General features: G+C 36.5%; 1 protein-coding gene and 1 long non-coding RNA gene across 2 annotated transcripts in view; one reads left to right on the top strand and one right to left on the bottom strand.

Annotated features, from left to right (window-relative positions):
• LOC123556480 (uncharacterized) overlaps nucleotides 1-27,042 on the top strand; it is a 122,844-nt gene that overhangs the window by 41,895 nt on the left and 53,907 nt on the right. The window contains exons 18-24 of the mRNA XM_053544436.1: nucleotides 1,957-2,007; nucleotides 2,419-2,550; nucleotides 4,944-5,098; nucleotides 6,285-6,422; nucleotides 7,317-7,397; nucleotides 9,532-9,678; nucleotides 26,829-26,970. Coding sequence (XP_053400411.1) covers nucleotides 1,957-2,007; nucleotides 2,419-2,550; nucleotides 4,944-5,098; nucleotides 6,285-6,422; nucleotides 7,317-7,397; nucleotides 9,532-9,678; nucleotides 26,829-26,970 — 846 coding nt within the window. The remainder of the gene's footprint in view (nucleotides 1-1,956; nucleotides 2,008-2,418; nucleotides 2,551-4,943; nucleotides 5,099-6,284; nucleotides 6,423-7,316; nucleotides 7,398-9,531; nucleotides 9,679-26,828; nucleotides 26,971-27,042) is intronic.
• On the bottom strand, nucleotides 11,315-15,990 carry LOC128556875 (uncharacterized). Its single transcript, XR_008370880.1, has 4 exons — nucleotides 15,085-15,990; nucleotides 14,373-14,452; nucleotides 13,755-13,815; nucleotides 11,315-13,259 (listed from the first exon to the last, which is right to left on the bottom strand). It is a non-coding gene; the product is annotated as an uncharacterized LOC128556875 (long non-coding RNA).

Below are 27,042 nucleotides of genomic sequence, written 5' to 3'. Positions count from 1 at the left end.
GTGCCAGGAATGTAAGGAGAATCAGGTGAAGTGTCAAATGAGTCAGATGAAGTGTTAAGAGATTCAAGTGAAGTGTTAGAAGAGTCAGGTGAAGTCTAATGAGAGTCAGGTTAAGTGTCAGGAAGGTCAGGTGAAATGTTAAGAGTCAGGTGAAGTGTCAAGAGAGTCAGGTGAAGTGTTAGGAGAGTCAAGTGAAGTGTCAAGAGAGTCAGGTGAAATGTTAGGTGAGTCAGGTAAAGTGTCAAGAGAGTCAGGTGAAGTGTAAAGAGAGGTGAGTGTCAAGAGAGTCCGGTGAAGTGTCAAGAGAGTCCCGTGAAGTGTCAAGAGAGTCAAGTGAAGTGTCAGGAGAGTCAAGTGAAGTGTCAAGAGAGTCAGGTGAAGTGTCAAGAGCATCAGGTGAAGTGTCAAGAGCATCAGGTGAAGTGTTAGGAGAGTCAGGTGAAGTGTCGAGAGAGTCAGGTGAAGTGTCAGGAAGGTTAGGTGAAATGTCAAGAGTCAGGTGAAGTGTCAAGAGAGTCAGGTGAAGTGTTAGGAGAGTCAAGTGAAGTGTCAAGAGAGTCATGTGAAGTGTCAGGAGAGGCGGGTGAAGTGTCAAAAGAGTTGGATGAAGTCTAAAGAGAGTCAGATGAAGTGTCAGGAAGGTCAGGTGAAATGTTAAAGAGTCAAGTGAAGTGTCAAGGGAGTCAGATGAAGTGTTAGGAGAGTCAGGTGAAGTGTCAATAGAGTCAGATGAAGTCTAAAGAGAGTCAGATGAAGTGTCAAGAGAGGTGAGTGTCAAGAGAGTCAGAAGAAGTGTCAGGAGAGTCAGGTGAAGTGTTAAGAGAGCCAGGGGAAGTGTTAGGGGAGTCTGGTGAGTGTCAAGACAGTCAGGTGAAGTGTCAAGGGAGTCAAGTAAAGTGGCAGGAGATTCAGGTGAAGTGTCAAGAGAGTCAGGTGAAATCTAAAGACAGTTGAGTCAGGTGAAGTGTTAGGAGAGTCAGGTGAAGTGTTAAGAGAGTCGGGTGAAGTCTAAAGAGAGTCAGGTGAAGTGTCAGGAAGGTCAGGTGAAATGTCAAGAGTCAGGTGAAGTGTCAAAGAGAGTCAGGTGAAGTCTAAAGAGAGATGAGTGTCTAGAAAGTCCGGTGAAGTGTCAAGAGAGTCAAGTGTCAGGAGAGTCAGGTGAAATGTCAAGAGTCAGGTGAAGTGTCAAGAGAGTCAGGTGAACTCTAAAGAGAGTTGGGTGAAGTGTCAGGAAGGTCAGGTGAAATGTAAAAGAGTCAGGTGAAGTGTCAAGAGAGTCAAGTGAAGTGTCAAGAGAGTCTGGTGAAGTGTCAAGAGAGTCAGATGAAGTCTAAAGAGAGTCAGGTGAAGTCTAAAGAGAGGTGAGTGCCAAGAGAGTCAGGTGAAGTGTCAAGAGAGTCAAGTGGAGTGTCAGGGGAGTCAGGTGAAATGTCAAGAGTCAGTTGAAATATCAAGAGGACCAGGTGAAGTGTAAAGAGGGTCAGGTGAAGTGTAAAGAGACTCAAGTGAAGTGTCAGGGGAGTCAGGTGAAATGTCAGGAGTCAGTTGAAGTGTAAAGAGGACCAGGTGAAGTGTAAAGAGGATCAGGTGAAGTGTAAAGAGGGTCAGGTGAAGTGTCAGGAGAGCCAGAAATGTCTGGATCTTAATTCAGAGGTTGTATGTATGAATCTAGTCAGCATTGAAGTTTGTGGAAGTCTGTCTATCACTGTACTTAAGTGAGTGCCATGGAGAAGATGTGAAAGTAACAATGCTTAATAGCCACTGTGAAACAGATAAAATGAAATATGCTTTAATATAGTATTGTATCTCTTAAACATTGCTGGTAAAAGTATATTTAGTAATCAAGTTTTTGAACTGGAAATGCTTTATGGATAACATACTGCCTGCCAGAAATGCATCATCAAATAGTATACTGTTGAATGCATTATCAAATAGAATACTGCTTATTCTTTTCAGCTCTGATGACCACTGCTATAACTGTGGCTCCACCTACAGGTTTCAATAAAGGTAGTGTGTTTATTTTCTGATTTTATGTATTCGAAATGAGAATCCTGTAACTGGTCTAGGGCTTTTGTTTTTGCTTGTCCATTTTGCCATCTTACTATTTGTTGTTGTTTTTTCATTATTCCAGTTTGAATTTCCATGTTGCATTTGTTTTCAGTAGAATGAGTTTCTAAAATTGGGGAAAATGTGATAGACTTCAGTCTTATTGAAGAAAAATGAAAACGGTCCAATTTTTTGTACTTGCAGATATCTTTACATGAATTATCTGTGGAGTATTGTTGAAACAAGTTTTCAAAATTTTATATTTGTCTGTGTTATTGATCTGTCAGAAATGCATTAAGTTAGAATCTGTTAAATAAAACTTGTAGGCCGAGGGAAAACGTATATGATTGTTTACATTTCTTTTGTATACAGGTAATTGTCATGGAGAGGCCATGATATCAGGGAACTACAGTCTGGTTGATACAAGGTCATTCACCTCGTCAACAGCACGCGATGCTCAACATTTAGCCATCAATTCAAGGCTGTTCCCCGGTAACATGCAAGGTAAGCTGCCTGTTGTGTGGCTCTTTGGCTTGTTTGAAACTCCTAACTACATACTGGTGAACACATTATTGACAGAGTCATATGCTGTATTTTTAGCTCACATGTCACAAACTGTATGAAATTTTGATCTGAATGTTCTCTTGAGTTCTAGGTCAAATTTAAACGGGGGTCAACTGGGGTAAAAAAACTAGTCAGTGGGGTCAAAAAATTAAAAAATTTTTTTGACCTCTCTAGAACCTTTTTTTTTAAAAGGGGTCTTCATGAAAATTGATCTGAATGTTCTTTCTTGATATATCTAGGTTTTTGAAACGGGGTCACTGCGTAAAAAAATGGGGCCGTAGGTAAAAAATAGAAAAACCTTGTGCCCTCTCAGAGCCAATTTTCATGAGATCTTCTAAAAATTTAGTGAAAAATTTTTCCCCTGAGATATCTAGAAAAAATTTCAAAACGGGGTCCGTCCTGCGAAAACTGGGTCAATAGGCAGATAAAAAAAACCTTGTGACCTCTCTTAGACCATATTTTTGAATGGATCTTCAGAAAATTTGGTCAAAAATTTTTATCTTGAAATTCTAGGTAAAGTTAAAAACTGGGTCCCATGACTCAAAAATAGGCATTTGTCAAAAATAGAAAAAACGACGTCATACTCAAAACTGGGTCATGGGGAAGGGGGTAGCGATTAGGCCATCATGGTCCTTTTGTTTTTAAAATGAAGTAGACATAGTGGGGGGTATTGCAGATATACTTACTGTTTGGAAAGCCAAAAAAAAGAACGTATCTTATTAATTAAGAATGCCTGGATATAAAGATATAAGAAGATCAAAATCTTCTGAAAAAATAAAATTCAAGTGGTCTTGATGTTTAAAGGCTGTTTGTATGATGACCTTAATCAAGAATCCATATAGTAATAAATCATATTTTAGGGCCCCAATTTCAAGTAAAATTTCCCTTATATGGAAAATTTTTTGATAGTAGCAAAATTGAAAAGTTAATGCATTCAACTGAAAAGAGCAAACTTAACAAAAACTTTTGAAAAAAATCTTTTTTGTCAAGCATGTTTTTTGGATGCGAAACGGGGTTTTTCCAAATGGCTTTCGATGATGTGCTGCATGGGTCCATCTTTGGTGTGTGTGTTGCGTTCATTTGGGGTTTTTGGGGGGGCCTAACGCACGAGCCGAACTTGGGGGGGGCCCCGGGCCCCCTGAATTTCACCCCTTCCCCAAAATTTGGGGGGCCCAAAGGCTTACTTCCCTTTGAGGGGCCCAGCTGGGGTTCGGAATCAGGTTCACCCCCCCCCGTGGAAAAATTTTTGGGGGGGCACCGGGGCTTCCCCACCTGGGGGGTCGTTTGACCCTTTTGGTCAAAAAAAACCCCTTTGGGGGGTGCCCAAACCCGGGCCGGGCCAAAAGTCGGCGGGAGGCGGCGCCGCGCCGGGGGTAAATTTTTGCGGCAGGGGTTTTTTTTGGTTTCCTTGGCGTCCCGGCGGCCGGGGGGCGGGGCCGACCCTTTTTTTTTTTCCCCCCCGCTCAAAAAAGCCAAATAAACGGCCGCGGCTTTTTTTTTAAAACTTTTTTTGGTGCAAAAATCTCCCAAGGGGGGTTTTGGGTTTTGGGGGTTCCGGGGGGGAAAAAAAGGGGCAAATCATTTTTTGGGGAAAGGGGCGGGGAAAAAATTTTGGCCCCGGTGGGCACCCCCAAAAAAACCAAAAAAACGGGTTTGGGGGAAAAAAATTTTTAGCCCTTTGTCAAAAGCAAAAAAACCCCGCGGCAAAAGGGGGTTTTTTTCGCCGTTTTGTTGAAAAAAGCTTTTTTGTTTCAGGGCGTTTAAAAAAAAGGGGGGCTTTGGCCTAAAAGGGAAAAAAACCCTTTGGGCCCCCAAACCCAAGGGGGGTTTTCCCAGGGACCCGGCAGATGTTTTGTGGGCCAAAGTCGACCAAGGCCCCCCCGGGGCATCTGCCACGGGGCCTGCGGGCCCCTTTGAAATTTTGTGCTTTCCCCCCAAAAACGCGGAAGGCCCGAAGTTCGCCCACCGCTTCCCAAGGAAGCCCCGGGTTCCCGCAAACCTTGCGCGGGCCCCCCCCCCCAAAAAAAAAAACCCGCAAAAGGGCCCCCCAGAACCCAAAAGCCACCCAGCTGTCGGTTAAGGCACCGGGGGAAAACCGCGCCACGGTCGTTTTGGCTCGTGGACCCGGGCCCTGGCGCAAGCAAGGCTTCAAAGGGGGCCGCGCCCCGGGCCCCAAAAAATCTCCGGGTTCCGGCTTACCCCCGGTTTCTGCGGGGGGGGGGTTTCCGCTCCCCCTTGACCAAGGGGGCTACCGTGGTTTAAAAAAAAAAATAATAATGAATTATAAATTTCAGTAATCAGTCAATAAAACTTGTATGTTAATGTAAATTCAGACTTTTATTTTGATGGAACGGGTTTTCGTTTAATAACAGGTGGAGCTTGGTCAGCTAAAACTGCAAATACTAACCATATAAGCAGTGACTTTTCTACAACAAAATTTGTGGTGAAAGGTATATCCACAGCTGGACGGACAGATGTTGATGAAGGGGTAACACAATTTAAGATACAGTACCAGGAACAACACTCTGAATGGTTAACCCATACAATGATCCACCTGGCACTGTCAAGGAAAGGGTCTACTCAGAATTGTTAAATGCATTAATACACTTAGAACTGTCAAGGTAAGGTCTTCCCCAGAATTGTTAACATGCATTAATACACTTAGAACTATCAAGGTAAGGTCCACTCAGAAGGGTTTAAACCATGCATTAATACACTTAGAACTGTCAAGGTAAGGTCTACTCAGAATTGTTAAAATGCATTAATACACTTAGAACTGTCAAGGTAAGGCCTACTCAGAATTCTTAACATGCATTAATACACTTAGAACTGTCAAGGTAAGGTCTACTCAGAATGGTTAACCTGCATTGACACATCTGGTACTGTCTATGTAAAGTTTACTCAGAATGGTTAACCTGCATTGACACATCTGGTACTGTCAAGCTAAGGTCTACTCAGAATGGTTAACCTGCATTGACACATCTGGTTCTGTCAAGGTAAGGTCTACTCAGAATGGTTAACCTGCATTGACACATCTGGTTCTGTCAAGGTAAGGTCTACTAAAAATGGTTAACCTGCATTGACACCTTTGATACTGACAAGGTAAGGTCTACTCAGAATGGTTAACACACAGAGACTTGCAAGGCCATGCGAAGTACAGATATTGTGTTTTATGATAAACCAGTGATATATAAGAAACAAAAGATTGTGACCTTGGTCTTAAAAAAGTTTCTGTTGACAATAAACTAATGGCTTATTTTGTGTCACCTAATTTTAATGTGGAGAAGTTATGAATTAATTATGGAGAACATGCAGTGTTCTATTGAAACAACTAGTTTTGCAAGGAAATCAGAGAAGATGGTATTTAACTGACCAGTTGTTTTGTGTTCTGTTTGAAAATAGAGTCCAAAACAAAAATAAACTGAAGAGAAAATTATACACTGCTTGGAATCTATGAAAAAAGTCAGTAAAGAGTTTTTCCCACTATTTAACTGAAAGACTTAAGTTCATTTTTAAAGGTAAAAAACAACTGGTGCTTAATATTGTAGTGAGTAAAGATTTTTTGGGACAAAATTAAGTAGACTTGTCAAATTTAAAGTATTGATTAGCTTTTATGAGGTTTGTTTTCCAGAAAACTTTAGCACAATCTTAAGAAGCTGTTTGTTTTGTTTCAGATATTTTCAGCGAACAATGACTCCTCTACATCAGTTACAAACGTGCTGTTCTTCCCATTTGAAGCCAAGCAAGTGAAGCGGTTCCTGTACAATGCACCAGGGTATATCCCTCAGATGGGAGATTCTTGGTGCTTGAAGGTATGTACATTTGAATTAGCCTGTATAAAAATGTACCCATTTTAGTTCAATTCAAAACCAGTTAGAACTTATAATACAGAGGTCAGTTTTCAACTCGAATGAGGTGATGCTGACTTAGACCATGCTAATTACAGGCAGTACTGTTCCACACCTTCATGAGGGAAATTTGTAAATTGTGAAGAAAAAGAAGTTAGGTATAAAATTGAGGAGTATTATCACAGACTGCTGTAGTTTTATGAAATACATTTGGAAAAACAGTTTCTAAAAAGCAGACATAAGCATACACTGTAAAACACTGATCATTTAAATACGTTAGAGGATATACGAAATGTTCAAGTTATCCAGTGTTTAAGTGATTCAAACATAAAAGAATACAAGGACAACAGTCTGTGACTGTGTGAATTGCTTGAGTCAGCCCAGGTGTTGGAGTCATCAACTCTCTAGCAAGCAGTGTTTCACTGTATTGTATTTACCTGCAAATCTTGCTGGTTTTGCTCTCCAGCTGTTCAAGAGCTGACAGTGATAAGTTGCTGGGGTGAAGATTTCATGATTTCAAGGTTTTTTCCTCTGAAGGTTTTACAATTATGTTAAATTGAGCTTATTAAACTTGATTCAAACTGGCTGTAAGGATAGGCAAACAAACTTGTTCTGTTGTCCAGGGAAAACAAACTGTTGGTTTTAAAGATTAAAAATGAAATTGAAATTGAAAACTATTCAACCTGTAATTTGACAAAATTGACAGAGCATAATACAATGGTAGCCAGGCACTTCAAGCTTATGTATCTGATTGGTTTCAGAGAGCTGTATACCCCGATTATGCAGTGAGCGGACCCTGTTGCTATGGAATGGTCAGCTGCAAGCTTCAGGGTTTATGACATAGCACATGATGCAAAGGCAGCCGTTACGCCCGTTACAAAGATACTTCACCACATGTTGGAAAACCCCCAAACCTCTGATACTAACCAGTGGATTCAGGTTATGTTCTTTCTTTTTATCCCCTGCTGAAGGTGGTGGGTAGTAGATCCATCTAGCCACTGTCTGTTTGAAATTGAAAATGCCTTATTATTCAAGAAGTATTGAGCTAGAACACCAAACCTCACATAATTATCATTTACAAATACCTTTGCGCACATAATATTTGTTCCCCTTGACAAAGAGAAAGCAGTTTTTCTCCTTGATTTGTTAAAAATAGTAATACAGTCAAGTCCACTTAATACGAACTCGCTTGATACGAATTTTCGGCTACAACGAACAAAATCCGGATTCCCTGGCTGAATCCTTCTATTTCTTTGTAAAATTATTTCGTTAATAGCGAACTCGCTTCATACAAATTTTCGGGAGATACGAACACAAATTTTGGAAAATCCCAATGAGCTAAAGTGTCATAAGTTTCCATTTTTTGATACGAACTAATCTAAGTCGGCGGCCAGTTTTTGCTTCGCGTGATTTTTTTAACAGTTTGAATCTGTAAAGTGCTTATAATTAATTGAAGTAATTATTTACCTGTAATCGATAAATACATAATAAAGAGATTAAGATTATGTATGCAGTTATTTTATTCATTACAATCGAGTCCAAATAATAATGTTTTCAGCAATTGACGATAATCACTTTCATTAATACACCTGTCCATAAAAATATAATTTCATTGTATGTTTTAGAGCCAGTAGTGTATTCTGATATCATAATGGCTACGCCTAATCTGGCATAAGAAGAAAAGCAATTTCTTTTAAAAATTGTTCAGAATTGGAGGAATTTGGGATTCAGGAAAAATAATAGTAAAAATTTCCCCCAAAATTTACCAGTTTTTTTTCAAGTAAAAATTGAAATACCAGGGGTAAAGTACCTGTTGCAGAAATGCATTGACTATACACGTACTGTATTCCTATGTATCTATATTGCAAAAACTATATGTGCTATAAACACTTGATGATTCAATAACATTTGTACATTAAATTTTTTTTTTCATACATTTTCTTGTTTAAGTTATGAATTTTGTTGAGTTACTTTATTGTATAACTAACCTGAAAAACCCCTCACTTAATCAGTTTTAAAAAATCCCAATGAACATCTACTCACTACTGTTTTTAATTCATCGAAGCATTCACTGGGGATACTGCCCAACTTGCTCGGGCAAATTATCCGGTGTCCAAACATTCGTTAATACGAATTTCGTTTGATACAACACATTTCCCAGGTCCCGAAGAGTTCGTATAAAGCGAGTTTGACTGTATTTGATTTATCTAAGTAACCTTTCGATGGGTCTTTTAGAAACTTTACACAAATGTAGATCCTTAGGCAGTGGTACATGGGCAGTGGTGGGCAGTGGTGTATGGGCAACTTTTGTCAGGATAACTTTTATTGCCCTATAATTTTTTCACAATCAGTAAATTCCCATGTAACTAGGTAAACCATTATAGGGTGATGTAACATGCATATCCTTCATTAGCATCTCTTCAGTAACTGCAGGGTTATTGCCCTTTATTCTTTTTTTAATTTACAAAAGCATCTTTCAAAATATAGTCATATGTTGGGGAATATTAAATCTGTTAAATCATTTAAAACCTGCCTACTTAGGTCAGTAAGGAGAGGGCAGATTGACAGATTGTAGTGTCGCGAGTTAAACCCTCAGGCGAGGCATGTGTGCTCCAAGACAATTTGATAAAAGACAGTGTATCTGAAATCATTCATCCTCCACCTCTGATTCATGTGTGGAAGTTGGCAGTTACCTACAAAGAACAGATTTGTACTGGTACAGAATCCAGGAAAACAAGTTAGGTTAACTGCTTACCGTTACGTAACTGAAATACTGTTGAAAAAAAAAACAGTGTTAAACCCCAAAACAAACAAATTTCATCAATTTCTCACTAGTTTCAGTTTGTTTGTCTCTTTTGCAAGGATGTTTTAACCAATAACCACATTTCTATTAGGTTTTCATTTGCTTTGAATATGTACATATATCCTGAAAAGTAAGAAATTATAAATTAAGAAGACAAAACAAATTTTTTAACTGCGTTTTTGTTTTGATGAACAGAAATTAACCTACAATCATAACTGGATGATTATGCTTGATTCATTGAGTAACAGAAGTTTGCTCTATTTTTCACAGGTAGATTTAGGTAATGTATTTGTGGTTCGTGGTGTAACTGTGAAGGGTAACCCAGCAGCACAGGAGTGGGTAACACAGTTCAGGGTGAAGTATGGTCTGGATGGTACCTCATTCGTCTACTACCAGGAACCATATGGAAAACCTAAGGTATATATACTTAAAACAGGTTTTAATACAAGTGACTGGAAACATGCTGTAATTGCCCAAGAAATGCCCCATTATACAAACACAGTATTTAAATATCTCCCTAATCTCTGTTGCATCATGTCTTGGGATGTAATATTATGTACTTTTATGAAGAACACAACATTCTCAGCCCGTTATCAGCATGTTTCAGGTCAAAACACAATTGTGAATCCTGACTAGTAAGTTTCATCAAGATCCAAGACAATCTTGAACAAGGTCAACAAACAGGTATTAGAGTCTCGGGATTTCAGTAAGACCTTTAGTAATGTTGTCCATTGTATACTTGTCCTTAAGACCAATTCTCTGTAAGAACCAAAAAATTAAAGAAGGGGTCGGAAACTCATAGTCTCAGAATTACTTCATATTTGCACCCTTTTTAGTATTCAAGCCATATATGAAGAATCAAGGGTGAAAAGATATGAACCAGCTCTGGTTACCATGGAAACGAGAACATTATACTTTCTGCGAAAAATGGCAATTTCTGAGAGTCAAATTTTACTAAAATGTTACAATTTTCTTCACACATAATGGTCTCTGTGTCTGAAATAAAGCACTAATTTTCATATTTGCCTGAAATACATACCTGAAGTAATTATTTAAAACAAATATTGTCTTTCAACATTTTCACAGTTTTAGAAGCAACAATTTTATAAATACCCCCTTTTAAGATTTTACATTATCTTTAAAAATTGGTCTGCATGTACATGTATATTTTTCAACTTCTAATAGAAAAAAAAGTGCACGCATCTGAATATAATACTTGTATGGATTCAGCAGAGCTATGATACCCATTTCAATTTAACGAGGAATTTTAGTGGGTCATTCATATTTGAGCTTTTTACAGAAATTAGAAAATTGACAAAAAATGAGTTTTCAGCAAACTCATTTATGCCTAAATTACAGAATAACCTGAAATAATATTACATTGCCAGATACAGAATTGTAGCAAAACATAAGTATTTCATGTAAAATCAATTTACAAAGTTATACTGTCCAACACTTTGTCTAGAAATTAAGGAGAATGTTCCGTTACCATGGCAACGTACAAGAAAATTATAATTCAGACCTTTTTAAAGCACTTTCTGTATCAATTTTGTATTCTATGAAACAAGAAAAGTTCATCTGCAAACTGTCAATGCATCTAACGCACCTGAAGCACTGGGCAGAACTAAGAAGGATACAACCATAATAATGATCTATGAAACTTAAAGCATTGTCACAAGGTCAGTTCTCAACAACCTTGTATGCACTTTTCTTTCTTTTGGGTAAACTAATTTTGAGTTTCAAAGCAGTTGGAAATACTCATAACCAACTGATACTGACCTTTAAGATATTGTATGGTTACTAATCATGACTGTCCAATTTTTTTTTCAAATTGCCATGGTTACAACATTCATTCTGCATTAAAAAGCAGGGATCATCCTAGGTCAAAATATTAGATAGAAGAGACCATCCAAAGAATTTAGGGAGAAATCGAGGAATTTAAGGAGAAGATTCGGCATAAAAATATCTATGTGTGTTTGTGTAAAGACAGTGTCCTTTCACCTTTGGAAATCATTTTGTTGCCATGGAAACAAATAGTAGTAAAAGCAAAATTATGTCTACTTCGCCATTTGATTTAATGTATACATTTTAAATACAATTCAAAAGTATGAACAAATAACAGTGTAATCCAAGACTGAAAAATATCATGATATTTAAAAATAATACAGTATGTTTATGTAATAACAATCATGATGCACATTCTTCCTTTAACAATCAAATTATGTACAGAACAGTTTAGTCAATATTTTGCCAGATACAACTTTAAATGAGCCGTGCCATGAGAAAACCAACATAGTGCGTTTGCGACCAGCATGGATCCATACCAGCCTGTGCATCAGCGCAGTCTAGTCAGGATCCATGCTGTTCACTAACAGTTTCTCCAATTGCAATATGCTTTGAAAGCGAACAGGATGGATCCTGACCAGACTGCGCGGGCTGCTCTGGATCTATGCTGGTCGCAAAGCCACTATATTGGTTTTCTCATTGCGTGGCTCAAATGTATTTAATTCTTTCAAACTATCAAGACAATGGCTAGACTTTTTACGGATAGCTATAGACAATGTAGATTTAATTCTTTACTAAGTTTATTCAGAAAAACCCTGTTCATGCACATTTCAGTGCCAGTAAATACTCAGTTAATACAAACTGCAGTTGCAGACATATCTCCTAATGCTTTTTCCAAAATTTATCAAAACACACAACTAAATCTACTTTATTTATTAAAGTAAATACATGCTTGTAAAATAGGATATTATATGCCTTGTATATCTTAGAATGAAACCTGTTTTACAGATGACAATTTTACTGGATTTCTGAAGATTAATAGATGTTGTTATATGAATGAGGTCTTAAATTAGTCAGAAAATCAGCTAGGAACTCAGATGTTCTCTTTAATCATTGGCCAATTAGTATATATGGGCTTAAGTTATTACCTAACACAATATAGGTAACTTTACAAATGTATGAATTTTAATTAAAATCTGCATTGCAACATTCTAAAAAAATAAATTTCATCAGAAAATATGATTTTATGATACAGGCTTAAGAGGGAAAAAGAATTGTAATATTTCAACAGTCTCACAAAATCAAGTATACTAATTCAACCATTGTTTGCTATATTTTCTCAGCATGTTTTAAAGATTTAAAAAGTCTATATGAAATAAAATTATCTATGGTAGAAAATATACAATTAGATCTGCATATGTTTGATTAATAAGCCTTCATGTATAATTATGCTGTAAATTGGTAACCAAATCTGATGAGAACTGCAAAACATGTGCTTTTTTACAGATATTCAAAGACTGTCATGTGTTTATTCCATTTAGATATGTTCTAGTGCATCTTTTTCAAAATACATTAAATTTTATCAAATTTAAATATAACAAATTTAATGTTATACATGCTAAAGTAATCAAACAGTATCAGATTTTTTTAAATTTTAATATAAAGTCAAGAATAAAGATATTTTTCAGTTACAGGGCCTTTGGTTAAACAACTATCAACATTTTTAAGAAATGACATTCTAATGTTTTTTCATAAATCTGAAAAAGAAACATTAATGCAAACAACATAATTCCGTCTTCATTTATGTCAAAGGCACCAATCATTAGTTTGGTCTGTGGCAATCCAAAATAGGGACAGATCTTCACTATTCAGATGTCCATAACTTATTCCAAAAACACTAATTGATGAGTCCCCACTTTCAGCCTCTCTATTTGGAAAACACACACACTATTTTCATAAACATTTTGCCTTCACAATGACATACTGCATTTCAAACTTGTGTCCTCTACTATAGAGATGAAATGTCATCCTGTCAACACTAAACTACCTGGATCAGACAGTTATGTCACAGACTGCACATTTGCAAGTTATAAAAAGTCTTTTTAACAGTCCTTGTTATTTTTATTTGATACAGAATCTTGAGAAGGCTGGCTTTTCAGGTGATATCAGAGGTCTTCTGACTGCATTTACTTTTACCATGACTGTAGCTGTCACTGAAAAATAGAGATGTGAGAGAATAACAATCTGAATGTCTTTCATTTGACTATGGGTGGTGGTGGGATGGGGATGGGCTCTCCAGTTAAAATATTTGTGACATCATGTTACTGGGTAGAACTACTGATTCTCTACAAGCCAGTTGGAGGTTTTCTCTCACATATTTGTAAATGAATAAAATTTACATTCACTATTTCAATCATTTAATAAATTTTGTATAAGTAAATGTATAATATAATTTATACATCTTCCCTTTATTCTTTTAATGAAAATAATTTATCACATAGACCTCCCCCTCCTTGAAAGGAACAATTGTATGAAATACATTAAATACTTTTCACTTTGCTACACTTTGATTGAATTTAAGATACATGAAATTCTAAACAAAGTTCATAAATATTCTGTCAAAAAATAACATTCAGTCAAGCATTTATAAAGATCTGAAATCAGACCTGATCAGACACTAAGACAAACTATAAATAAAATGTAGATACCTTCCTTCCTTTTATTCCAATATAAGGATGATGATGAGCATTTATTCTTTGAAGAATTAGTCTGGAATAAACACAAATCAAACTAAAATGGTTGTTAATGTTGTTACATTTTGACATATACAGGATTTCATCCTTTTCAACATTATATGGACCACTTTAAAGGTAAAATCTGTTTCTCATACATGTGCAGAGGGTCCTTTTCTGAAAAAGGGTATATTTTAAAAATTCAAAAACTTATCAATATTCATAGTCACATTACAAATGTATGTCAATTTAAGTTATATGAAGTCCTACTAGCTATTCTTGTATCATAGATTGAGAGGTCAAGATTTCATACTTGTATGAATATTGGCATGTGACTCTTTATTTAAATACAGGTGTGTAAATATATAAAAAAAAAACATACTAACTTTGACACAAACCATTTACATTCAGTATGTACTTGTAAAACAGTAAAGCAGGCATGTGCAGATTAAAACATGCTGTATGTGTAGCAATGGATGCAATTAAATGTTTTCATTTTTCAGCATTCAGTGAGTTTTTACTTCAGTAAGTGTATATTTCTACAGGTACTTTGGCAAACACATACACTGTTGCAAATGACTAAATTATGATTACCTCTCTAGAACATCCACTCACTTCATAGTTGTTTGAAACTTTATCATCAAGCAGTCATTTTCAAAAGAAACAACTCACAGCTGAAAAACAAAACAAATAAATTTACAAAAATATATACATTTTGAAATGAAAATATGTCTTTATCTGCTTTTTACAAATAATATAAAAAGCATGCTAATGGTCATTTACAACTAAAATCAGGGCTTTTTCCATTATAAATCTACCTCCAATAAAAGGAGGTAATCCCAAAGAAAACAGTATGTTTCTTCCCAAGTCTGAATATGAAATTCCCAAATGTGTTACCTTATATGGGTGTTTGATGTTTTAAAATGGTTTTGAAAATTTTTATATATCTATATTTAGGTTATTACAACAACATTTATAGTGTTGCTCAATTACTGAAATGTAATCCATTAATATTTTACACAAAAATATCTTTAAATAAATTTTGGTACTTTGGAAAATTTCCACATTAGACAATTTCTGAGAGCATTTTCCCAATTCCACTGGTGTTGGTGGATGGTATTCCCAAAATGATGGAAAAATGCCTGTAAGTTTTATCTTGGTAAAATAATAAGAAATGTCTTTCCAATATTTAAGAAAATAACCTCTGTATGGTCTTTGAATCTGTTGAAGGAAGTGAGCACATACCTTGCATCTAGCTTGAAATTTTTGCATGTCATATTAAAACATAAAATATTACGAGACTCACCTGTTTTCATTGTAGTGTTATCCTTTAACTCTGATTCTTCAGTCAGTTGATACAAACTTCACTTATGGAGATAAACAGACAGATGACAGACTCGGATGTCTATCCACAGTTTAGACTCTTTTCTGCCAGAGTATTTTTCCCAAAAAATGTCGCTATTCAGCAAATTCTAACCGTGGACTTGGTTTGAAGGGACACATCCAAGCATCACATACCCATTTAGCATAAAATCTCTGACTGTCATTGTATCTATACACTAAAAATTTGCAAAATCCGAGTAGAAATCTGAATTCAGCATAATCCAGGAAGTAAACTTAGATAAGCTCTTTGTGATTTCCTAAATGAAGAGCATCAAGGGGAGGTAATAAAAATAGGAAAAATGCCCCAAATCATAAACTTTGGCCCAAATCTACAAGAATGTGTCTGAATAACCCACTACGATTTATGTTTCTTTTTGAAATATCATCTTCCCTTTATACAAACAAATATACTTTTCTGCTGAGACCTGTGCACTTTTCAAGATGTAGAGCACAATATAAACATATGTTTTGCTCCATAAATATATTTTTTCTTGCAGATAAAAGTCTAGATCATACAAAAATCAAATAAATAATTGGGAATATTAGTTTGGTATGAAACCTTGTTCATTTGCCTTTAAAATTTGCAAGTACGAAAATAAAGGACACTTTCTAGTACTTTCCAGATAACAAAATAGGCATGCACCCCTACTTTTTTGAAAATTCAGCAAGTTGGGGATTTGCATCCTCGTTTCCATGGTAACCGGGACATATATTGAAAAAATGAAAAACAGGATTTTCTTAATTTTGCACCCTTTTCAAGAAAAAATCGGTTTAAAGGAAATCTGTGACTATGAGTTTCCAACTTTTTTTGGTTCTTACAGAGAATTGATCTTAATTTACATAGGCTAGATGTAAGTAATGAGGTCACAAACTGGGACCATTCTTTTCTTTCCTCACACTCGCAGTAGTTTGTCATTGAAGGTCAAAAATAAGATACTGGTGTCTGTCAAGGCTTGGTATTAGGACACTGCCTTTTTAGCCCCATGTAAATGACCTCTCTCACAGTGTCAAATGTAAGGTGAGAATATTTGCAGAAACTGTTGTCTGACAAAATCCACACATGATGCCTAAACCTTACTAAAAGACCTCAAATCACTCAAAATATTAGAACAAGATAGGTCCATTGAATTAATCCTGTAAAATGTGAAGTTTTAAGAATTTCAAGAAAGAGAAAGCCAACAATTTCTTTATATTTTACTCAAAACTCAGCTAAAATTGACAGCTTATTCAAAATACCTAGGCATAACTATCAGTTATGATCTATCTTGGGTCGAGCATATTAAAAATATAACTACTAAAGCAAATAATACCATTAAATTTATAAAAAAAAATGTAGAAACTTTAAATACAGAATACTGCTGCACAGTTTGGCACATAAATTTGGGCCACAGTATGAGGAAACCTGTATTAATTGAAAGGTAATAATTAGTTTAAAGTAGAACCACTTTGTTATGTTGTCCATATTACCTTTTGTCCACCAGAAACCTGAGCTGTATATACTTAACATCTTACTCAAGCACACAGTACCACTTAAATTTTTTATGCCCCCGGCATCTACTGATGCGGGAGGCATATAGTGATTGTCCTGTCTGTCCGTTCATTTGTCCGTCCGTACGAGGTTAACCAAATGGGACCGTTTCGTCTAGCATCAATACCCCTAACTAGAATGACTTGATACTAATGTAGATGTAACCTATGACCATTCCTCATCTTCAGACATCACCTGACCTCAGTTTGACCTTGACCTTGAACTTGACCTCGTTTTGGACTTGCGTTGCTTTCTATCGACAAGGATGCCACCGGGGGCATCAAGCCTTTATTGAACGCAGCTCCTTGTTCTTTCTGGGGAGTGTACTTCTGTGGAATAGTTTACCTTTAAATAATTCTGTCTAGCCCCAGTCTGAACGTTTTTGCTGAGAAGCATAACCCATTCTTTAAAACTGTATAGTTTTCATTAACAGTGTTGTAGAACTTTTATCTATTGTAACTTTGCACAGAACTAAAGTCTCTAACAGTTTTTCCCTGAGAACACACCAAGTCTGCTTGTTATAATATCATCAACGATTGATCAGGAATGATATGTAGATGTGGAGACATGTAGATGTTAACATTTTAATCTGTTAGAGGATTCATTTAACTTTGGGAACATTATTTGCAGTGCTTGTTTCAATATTATCATTAGAAAAAAGCTATATAAGGTAATAATGATCACTTAATTAAAATAAATTTGTGTATGTTGAATTTTATCTAAAAACCTTGCCCAGAGGTTTTTAACCTGACAAAACCTTATCTGCTCTAGTCGCAAAAGTAATGACGGATTGGTTGTTTTTTATCCCACTTTTTAATTTAACCAATCGCAAGGTTGCATTCTGTGATTGGTCTTGAAGCTTTGTTTTGAGCTCACCTGTCACGAAGTGACAAGGTGAGCTATTGAGACCGCTTGATGTCCATCGTCCGTCGTCAGTCGTCCTTTCTGCGTAGTGCGTCGTGCGTCAACAATTTCTAAAAAAAATCTTCTTCTTGAAAACCACTGGGTAGAATTACACCAAACTTCAAAGGAATGATCCTTGGGTGGCCCCCTTTCAAAATATTTCAAAGAATTGAATTCCATGCAGAACTCTGGTTGCCATGGCAACCGAAAGGAAAAACTGGGCCTAGGGCTTTGATATCTGGTGTGTAGCATCATCTAGTGGTCCTCTACCAAAATTGTTCAAATTATCCCCCTAGGGTCAAATATGGCCCCGCCCCGGGGGTCACATGGTTTATATAAACTTATATAGGGAAAACTTTGAAAATCTTCTTGTACAAAACCACATGGCCTAGGGCTTTGATATTTGGTATGTAGCCTCATCTAGTGGTCCTCAATCAAGATTGTTCAAATTATTCTCCTAGGGTCAAATGTGACCCTGCCCCGGGGGTCACATGGTTTATATAGATTTATATAGGGAAAACTTTGAAAATCTTCTTGTACAAAACCACATGGCCTAGGGCTTTGATATTTGGTATGTAGCATCAATGGGTCACATGCCATCAAAAACTAGGTCATTAGGTCAGATAATAGAAAAACCTAGTGACCTCTCTAGAGGCCATATTTTTCAATGGATCTTCATGAAAATTGGTCTGAATTTTCACATTGATGATATCTAGATAAAATTTGAAACTGGGTCACGTGCGGTCCAAAACTAGGTCAGTAGGTATAAAAATAGAAAAACCTTGTGACCTCTCTAGAGGCCATATTTTTCATGAGATCTTCATGAAAATTGGTGAGAATGTTCATCTTGATGATATCTAGGTCAAGTTGAAAACTGGGTCACGTGCCTTCAAAAACTAGGTCATTAGGTCAAATAATAAAAAAACCTTGTGACTTCTCTAGAGGCCATATTTTTCAATGGATCTTCATGAAAATTGGTCAGAATTTTTATCTTGATGATATCTAGGTCAAGTTCAAAACTTGGTCACATGAACTCAAAAACTAGGTCACTATGTCAAATAATAGAAAAAACGATGTCGTACTAAGTTTAAAACTGGGTCATGTGGGGACAGGTGAGTGATTCAGGACCATCATGGTCCTCTTGTTTTTTAAGATACAGCCTTGAAATTTTGATGACATACACAGTTTTGCACACAAATCGTAAAACTGAATTTCATTGACCATGAATGTGACCTACTGACTTTCTTAATATTTTATCATCAGTTTGACATTTGAAACATGTAGCTCATATTACTCAGGTGAGCGATCCAGGGTCATCATGACCCTCTTGTATAACTTTAGCCATGGGAACATAGTTAGTTACAGCAGACAGTGTGGTCTAGTGGCAACACTGTTTTACTACAAAACCAGGGGTCGTGAGTTTGAGCCCATGCTTCTCAAACTAAAATTACTATCATTGGGATAAGAGTCCCGTGTTAAGGTGCTTTACACCTGGCACGCTAAAGAACCAGGGAAGCTTCTGGGATTGGAGGGTCTTCTGTATCTTGCACTATCCTCCCACTAACGTTACTATCAGTCTTCCGGAGGAGTCGCCAGTATGGGTTACCGGTGGCGACTATAAAAAAACTTATGTACAAAACAAACAAAACATAGTTTGTGTAAAGTTTACAAGTTTAGATGGATCTTTATTTCCATTTAGCATGTAAACTAAGAAATGGTAACTGAGTAATTAGATTTGTTCAATGTTGGTTCAGTGTTCTATTTTGATTAATCATATTGTTAAAATTTCTGCAGTAATTAGTGGTAGGGTAAATCCGTAGAAACTCAGACAAAATTCGAATGAACAAACTTGACAGATTGCTATACTTTACTAAATGGCGATAGCTTCCTTTGGATTACTTCCCTTTACTTATAACAGCATTAGTTTCCCATTTTGTATCCAATTGCACTGTAATGTCTGAAGCATTCCGAAAAATATGAAGAAAATGTACCTACGGGTGAAACGGCATAACTCGGACAGTGTAACTGAAATTCGGACATGCTTTAGTAGAAACTCGGACATGTATTTTTTAGTTGTCAAAACTCGGACATAACACGATTTCTTTAAAAATGAACAACTGTAAGCGCATGGTTATAATGAAATAATTTGAGTATATTTAATTGTCTAGGGGTACGGATCCTTACCTTTAGATTCTGATTCTAGAGCTACGGATCAGTACCTCTTGACAATCCTGTTAGGTGTTTTCTAGAGGTGAAGACCTTCTTTTTTCAGATGTTGTGTGTTATTTACATCTTAAATTTTGTTGCAAATCAACAATCAAATAAGATTTAACCAATATTAAACTAAAACTTGAATCTAAATTGTTCATAGATACCAGAATTCTCCCGATTGTTAACATTTTCATTCGAACCTAATAACCGAGTAACACCAAATAAATAACGAAGTATCGAACTGGCACAAAATGATCTTGAGATATGTTTTGCAATACCATTTATAATAAAGACTATGTAGTATTTAAGTTTTCCGCACATTATGTAGTGGCGACCATTACGAATATAGAGTTGTCACATGTTGTCATTTCTTTCAACTCATGTCCGTTAATTATCCCCCGCCGATGAAATCGGGAGGGGGGTATTGAAATGGCGTTGTCCATCCGTCAGTCCGTCAGTCAGTCAGTCCTTCCGTCCGTCCGTCCGCAGCCATTTCTCAGTAACTACTTGGTAGAATTTCATGAAACTTGAAATAAACATGAACCAACATACTGCGATGATGCCCGTCAAGTTTTTTTTTTTATTGGTCAATTTCCCTCAGAGTTATTGCCCTTGATTTAATAAAAAATGTCCGTCTGCAGCCATTTCTCAGTAACTAACAGGTAGAATTTCATCAAATTTGAAATAGACATGAACCAACATACTGCGATGATGCCCGTCAAGTTTTTTTTTTATTGGTCAATTTCCCTCAGAGTTATTGCCCTTGATTTAATAAAAAATGTCCGTCTGCAGCCATTTCTCAGTAACTAACAGGTAGAATTTCATCAAATTTGAAATAGACATGAACCAAGATACTGCGCTGATGCCCGTCAAGTTTTTTTTTTTTTTGATAGGTCAATTTCCCTCAGAGTTATTGCCCTTGATTTAATGAAAAATGTCCGTCTGCAGCCATTTCTCAGTAACTAGCAGGTAGAATTTCATCAAACTTGAAATAGACATGAACCAAGATACTGCGACGATGCCCTTCAAGTTTTTTTTCGATTGGTCAATTTTCCATATAGTTATTGCCCTTTAATTGTTTAAAAATCCACAGATCTGTACATAACAAACCAACCAATTGGAAGAATTTCATTAAACTTCTTTCATTCTTTTCCATGAACATTTATTATAAACATGTGATGTTGTGTACCTACACCTGGTCACCACCTTACCTTGGTCACCCCCCCCCCCCCCCCATTTTTTTTCATTGAATTTCATCAAGCTTGAAATAGACATGAACCAAGATACTGCGACGATGCCCTTCAAGTTTTTTTTTGATTGGTCAATTTTCCATATAGTTATTGCCCTTTAATTGTTTAAAAATCCACAGATCTGTACATAACAAACCAACCAATTGGAAGAATTTCATTAAACTTCTTTCATTCTTTTCCATGAACATTTATTATAAACATGTGATGTTGTGTACCTACACCTGGTCACCACCTTACCTTGGTCCCCCCCCCCCCCCCCCCCCCCCCCTTTTTTTTCATTTTTCGTTTTCTATCAATATTTATAATCAACATGTAAACTGTAAAACAGTTGTATCCTCACCCCACCCCCCACCCAAACAAACCATTCATTTTCTTTTAATTTGATTTTGACTAATGAAATTATTTGCTTCTTGGTAACATTCTTAACTTTTTGCTGGATATATTTTTTTGCCGTTCCTCAACTCTGACCCTTTCGGCGGGGGATTCCAATTCATCGAATTTGCTTGTTAATCTTAAAACAGACCGTGCCATGTGGATTATTTATTATCAGATTACAACATAAACGGGTACACATGCTTAACCAATTTACTGTTTCTGCTGAATTTGAAATAGCTTGATACTCTGGTGATTTTTTATTAACAGGTTATTTTACAATAAATTAATAAGCATGAAACACTTCTCTCGTTTGTTCCTTGATATTTTCTTTCGTTTTGGAAGAAAAAGTAAATAATCAAGAGAATTTGGGTGTCTGTAAATCATTTTGATTAATGTTGTAGATTTATATTGATATTTTATTTCATTTCGTTTGGTTTAACGTCGTACCGACACAATTATAAGTCAGACCCCAAGGGACCCTGTCGTGCATTATTTCATCACGAGCGGGCACCTGGGTAGAACCACCGACTTTACGTAAGCTTACTTGCATGGAGAATTCAATGCTCGGCAAGACATATAATTAACGCTAATAAAATAATTAATAAACTAACTTAGAGCTAAACATTATTTTATTACTCAAAATAAAAACCAATTATCTCATACAACACTCTTTATTCATCAAGAATATGCATTGATACTTACAACGATAGTTAAACATACGCATGATACATTTTGTAATAATTTAATTAAATTCAGTAAAAGTATATTGACAATATTGGGAGTTGATCGGCCGCTCATGACTCAACAAGGGTCTCACCGTGTAGAGTCGTTAAAAGCACAGCAAAATCCGTCGACCGAGAGGAGAACAGACGCACCAACCCAAGGCTTGCAAAAACAACGCAACTGCGCAATCCATCGAACTTCGAATTGTGAATCCAACCCAGCCCGGGTGTCACCGGGATGCGGTCAAATGCACAACCCTAGCCAATGTAAAGCGAGGCATATAACACAACGGACCACAAGGCAAAGCAATGCAAGACACTTTGTACTTTGTAACAGGTATCACTCAAACAACGCAAAGTAACGCAATACACTTTGTACTTTGTAACAGGTGTCACTCAAAGGCAAAGCAACACAAGACACTTTGCACTTTATAACAGGTATCACTCAAATGCAAACACACAACAATTTCAATTGAACGTCGAGCTACCATTCCACCCATTTCGGGTTTCACCGAGAATGAGCGAAACCGCAACACGAGTCAATGAAAGGCAAGGCAAGGCAAGGCAAAGTGACACACACTGAGAGCAACGCAACATACGCAACACACGCAACACTAGGAATTGCCAAGTACTAGGGCAAAACCTTTTACTATCCAGTTAACACAAACTGGTAAACATATGATACCCCAAAGTACGCAACTTGAATGCAAACATACAGACACCGTATCCGCTCACCTCACGGCCGACAGAATTTTACCGCCAACATATTATGAGCGACAATATCCATCAAGCCAGTATTATAAATAAACACCTTTTACTTATAGTATTATGACAAGATGAAGAAAAACTAATATTAAGGTGTATCAAATGTCACAGTTAAAAAGCCAGTGTCCTACATAATAATTGTTACCACAAATAATAGCAGAATTTTCTTAGTGATATCCAACTGTGATCACAAAGTTTTTAAGTTCACATGAAATAATATTTACGACAGTCAATACTTCCTATAATTATTTTCCTGTCCTTGAATTTCATGTCAATACGACACATTTAACTTAAAAAGTGAAACTTATTCTAATAATTTTATTACTTCACTATTGTCTTCTTGTACATTTAGTTTATATATTTTAATACTAGAAATACGTATATTAATATCAATCAACTATCCTGTGCCTTTTTAAAGAAGTATAAAATCTTTGAAATTATACTGGAGAGTCTTATACAAATATAGTCACGCCCATGCTAAACCGTTTTCTTAAATAACAAAATTTATATACACTGCATCAAAATGTCTCAGTTTTTTCTTCATAACACAGTATGAACATCTCACATTTGGAAGTCCTTGGTCACGTAACAAGATGACATCTAGCCTCGTCATACATTTTGATGGCTGGATGTGTTATCTCCTGCAGTGTTATTGCTCTCCGGTATATCACCCTCATCAATTTACTTTGGCACGGTTTAACCCTGCAATTGTAAGTAAAAAGACGGCAGTACCTAACAACTCAGTCGTCAAGACCGGGTGGACAATAACAATTAACTTGAACTAGAACATCAACATTAGCTATTGTTAAATAGATGGACTTTATGCAAATTTCCTTTACAACTTTGAACCAATTTCATAAAACATTCCACAGATGATTTAAGATCAACATAAATAGATCAGTAAAGTGTATATAAAATACTGACAAAGTATTCTAGCAAATTGTTAAAACTACAATACTAGCCCGAAATTAGAGATGCAAAACTCTATGTTTCGAAAGTTTCCTATTAATACAGGGTGTGGCGGGCGGGTAGTTTTGACGTTACCGACGGTGTAGCTAGCAAAATGTGAGAGAACTGCACGAGATTATTGGTATTTATATTATATCGACTGGGTACCAGTATCAATAGGAACCAGTTCAGATCAGCCAAGTGTAACAATATCGATGACACGTTTATCTACGAAAACAGACGACTATTTAATAAACTAGCAGACGGTAATTAACGAGCAACAATTTGAGAAAAAATAAATTAAATTATTTTAATTCTAAAATAATTTCCACTAATTAATGAGTGGTACAAACACGATAATCTAAGGCAGTTAACTTTTACACATTGATTAATAAACACCTTTGATAATGACTGGGCATTATTGTACTTAATACAAACCACAAAAGCCGTTCGGTGCGTGGTGTGATTGACATCTGTCAGTAGCTAATTAACATACAACGCTCTGCCTACTGCTATACTTGCGCTTGTGTCGGCAAACAATATTGATGTTCACTGGGATTTTGATTAAGGGACTAAACACCCGAATAAGAGACACATCGAGCCAAGCCGGCGCACGGGATGGGTCAAATACGAGTTTTTCTTGATTTTCGTGGGTTAAAACCCGGGCCCTCGGGTCAACCGAATGCCCTGATTTAGACTGTCTTTCCATATTTGGGGTCAGAAACACCTGACTTATAACTATCGTCAATGTCAGAAAGGGTTTCAAGTTCTATCAATTGGAAATCGGATGTTGATGTGATTCATCTTGCTATTTGGAAAGCTGCATTTTTATTCGTCCGACTTTTAACTACAATGCAAAAAAGATAGTTATCTTTCGGACACTTCAGTTTTTCTCAAATTTTACATTTATTTTCCCGTTTCTTTTTACAAAATATATTTTTATTATCGATAAGATCATTTATATGGAAGCTCTTGCATGAATAAAATGAAAATCACTGATTGCACCCAAGGATTCAAATGACCCGCCTTGTCATATAGCACGAAATTTCGTATAGGATGTGCGTGTTACGTCACTGACTGATGTGTATACGTAAACGGTGCCAATGTAAAGATGATGCAGCTGTTATGAGATAAAGCAAGGGGCTATATGACACTAAAAATAAGCCTTTTGGACTTGTAACGGTGGATTAAGTTAGATAAACATGTTTTTAGCTCACCTGTCACAAAGTGAAAAGGTGAGCTTTTGTGATCGCGTGGCGTCCGTCATCCGTCCGTCCGTGCGTGCGTTCGTGCGTAAACTTTTGCTTGTGACCACTCTAGAGGTCACATTTTTCATGGGATCTTTATGAAAGTTGGTCAGAATGTTCATCTTGATGATATCTAGGTCAAGTTCGAAACTGGGTCACGTGCGGTCAAAAACTAGGTCAGTAGGTCTAAAAATAGAAAAACCTTGTGACCTCTCTAGAGGCCATATTTTTCATGAGATCTTCATGAAAATTGGTGAGAATGTTCACCTTGATGATATCTAGGTCAAGTTCGAAACTGGGTCACGTGGGGTCAAAAACTAGGTCAGTAGGTTTAAAAATAGAAAAACCTTGTGACCTCTCTAGAAGCCATATTTCTCAATGGATCTTCATGAAAATTAGTCAGAATGTTCCTCTTGATGATATCTAGGTCAAGTTCGAAACTGGGTCACGTGCGGTCAAAAACTAGGTCAGTAGGTCTAAAAATAGAAAAACCTTGTGCCTCTCTAGAGGCCATATTTCTCAATGGATCTTCATGAAAATTGGTCAGAATGTTCACCTTGATGATATCTAGGTCAAGTTCGAAACTGGGTCATGTGGGATCAAAAACTAGGTCAGTAGGTCTAAAAATAGAAAAACCTTGTGATCTCTTAAGAGGCCATATTTCTCAATGGATCTTCATGAAAATTGGTCAGAATGTTTACCTTGATGATCTCTAGGTCAAGTTCGAAACTGGGTCACGTGCGGTCAAAAACTAGGTCAGTAGGTCTAAAAATAGAAAAACCTTGTGACCTCTCTAGAGGCCATATTTCTCAATGGATCTTCATGAAAATTAGTGAGAATGTTCACCTTGATGATATCTAGGTTAGATTTGAAACTGGGTTACTTTCGGTCAAAAACTAGGTCAGTAGGTCGAAAAATAGAAAAACCTTGTGACGTCTCTAGAGGCCATGTTTCTCAATGGATCTTCATGAAAATTGATCAGAATGTTCCTCTTGATGATATCTAGGCCAAGTTCGAAACTGGGTCACGTGCAATCAAAAACTAGGTCAGTAGGTCGAAAAATAGAAAAACCTTGTGACCTCTCTAGAGGCCATATTTTTCATGAGATCTTCATGAAAATTGGTGAGAATGTTCACCTTGATGATATCTAGATCAGATTCAGAAGTGGGTCACGTGCCTTCAAAAACTAGGTCATTAGGTCAAATAATAGAAAAACCTTGTGACCTCTCTAGAGGTCATATTTTTCAATGGATCTTCATGAAAATTGGTCAGAATTTTTTATCTTGATGATATCTAGGTCACATGTGCTCAAAAGCTAGGTCACTATGTCAAATAATAGAAATAACGACGTCGTACTCAGTTCAACACTGGGTCATGTGGGGATAGGTGAGCGATTCAGGACCATCATGGTCCTCTAGTTCTGTTAACTGTCCGAGGTTCTACATGTCTGACTTTCTACGGATTTACCCTACATAAAGACTGTCTAAGATGCATTGTTCCTGGATTTCTTACTATCTTTTATGACAGTATTCTTTACAAGTATATTGCACTTGGTAAATCAACTTGAAGAACATTTGCCTGACAGGGGGATAGATGAAAGTGGTCTTGAAGCTCTCTTGAACATTTAGCTTGACTCATAAGTGAATGTGCAAACAGGAACTGATTATATGTTAATGAAATTTTATTTTCAAATATTTATTGATTTGCGTTACTTGCAGACAATCTCAGGGAATGTAGATAACAGTTCGCCTGTAACATATTACTTCAAGTCTCATTTCCAAGCTAAATTCATCAGGATACAACCAACTGGCTGGAACACAGGGATAGCACTAGCTTTTGATGTCCTAGTTTGTCAGAATGGTATGTTTTCACTTGATTTCTGACTAGCTGGAACACATCTAATATATCACTAGAATTTAGTTTCACTTCCTA

Source organism: Mercenaria mercenaria, chromosome 5, assembly GCF_021730395.1.
Source record: "Mercenaria mercenaria strain notata chromosome 5, MADL_Memer_1, whole genome shotgun sequence".
In the NCBI taxonomy this organism is placed as follows: Eukaryota; Metazoa; Mollusca; class Bivalvia; order Venerida; family Veneridae; genus Mercenaria; species Mercenaria mercenaria.
This window is presented reverse-complemented; position numbering and strand designations above follow the sequence as displayed.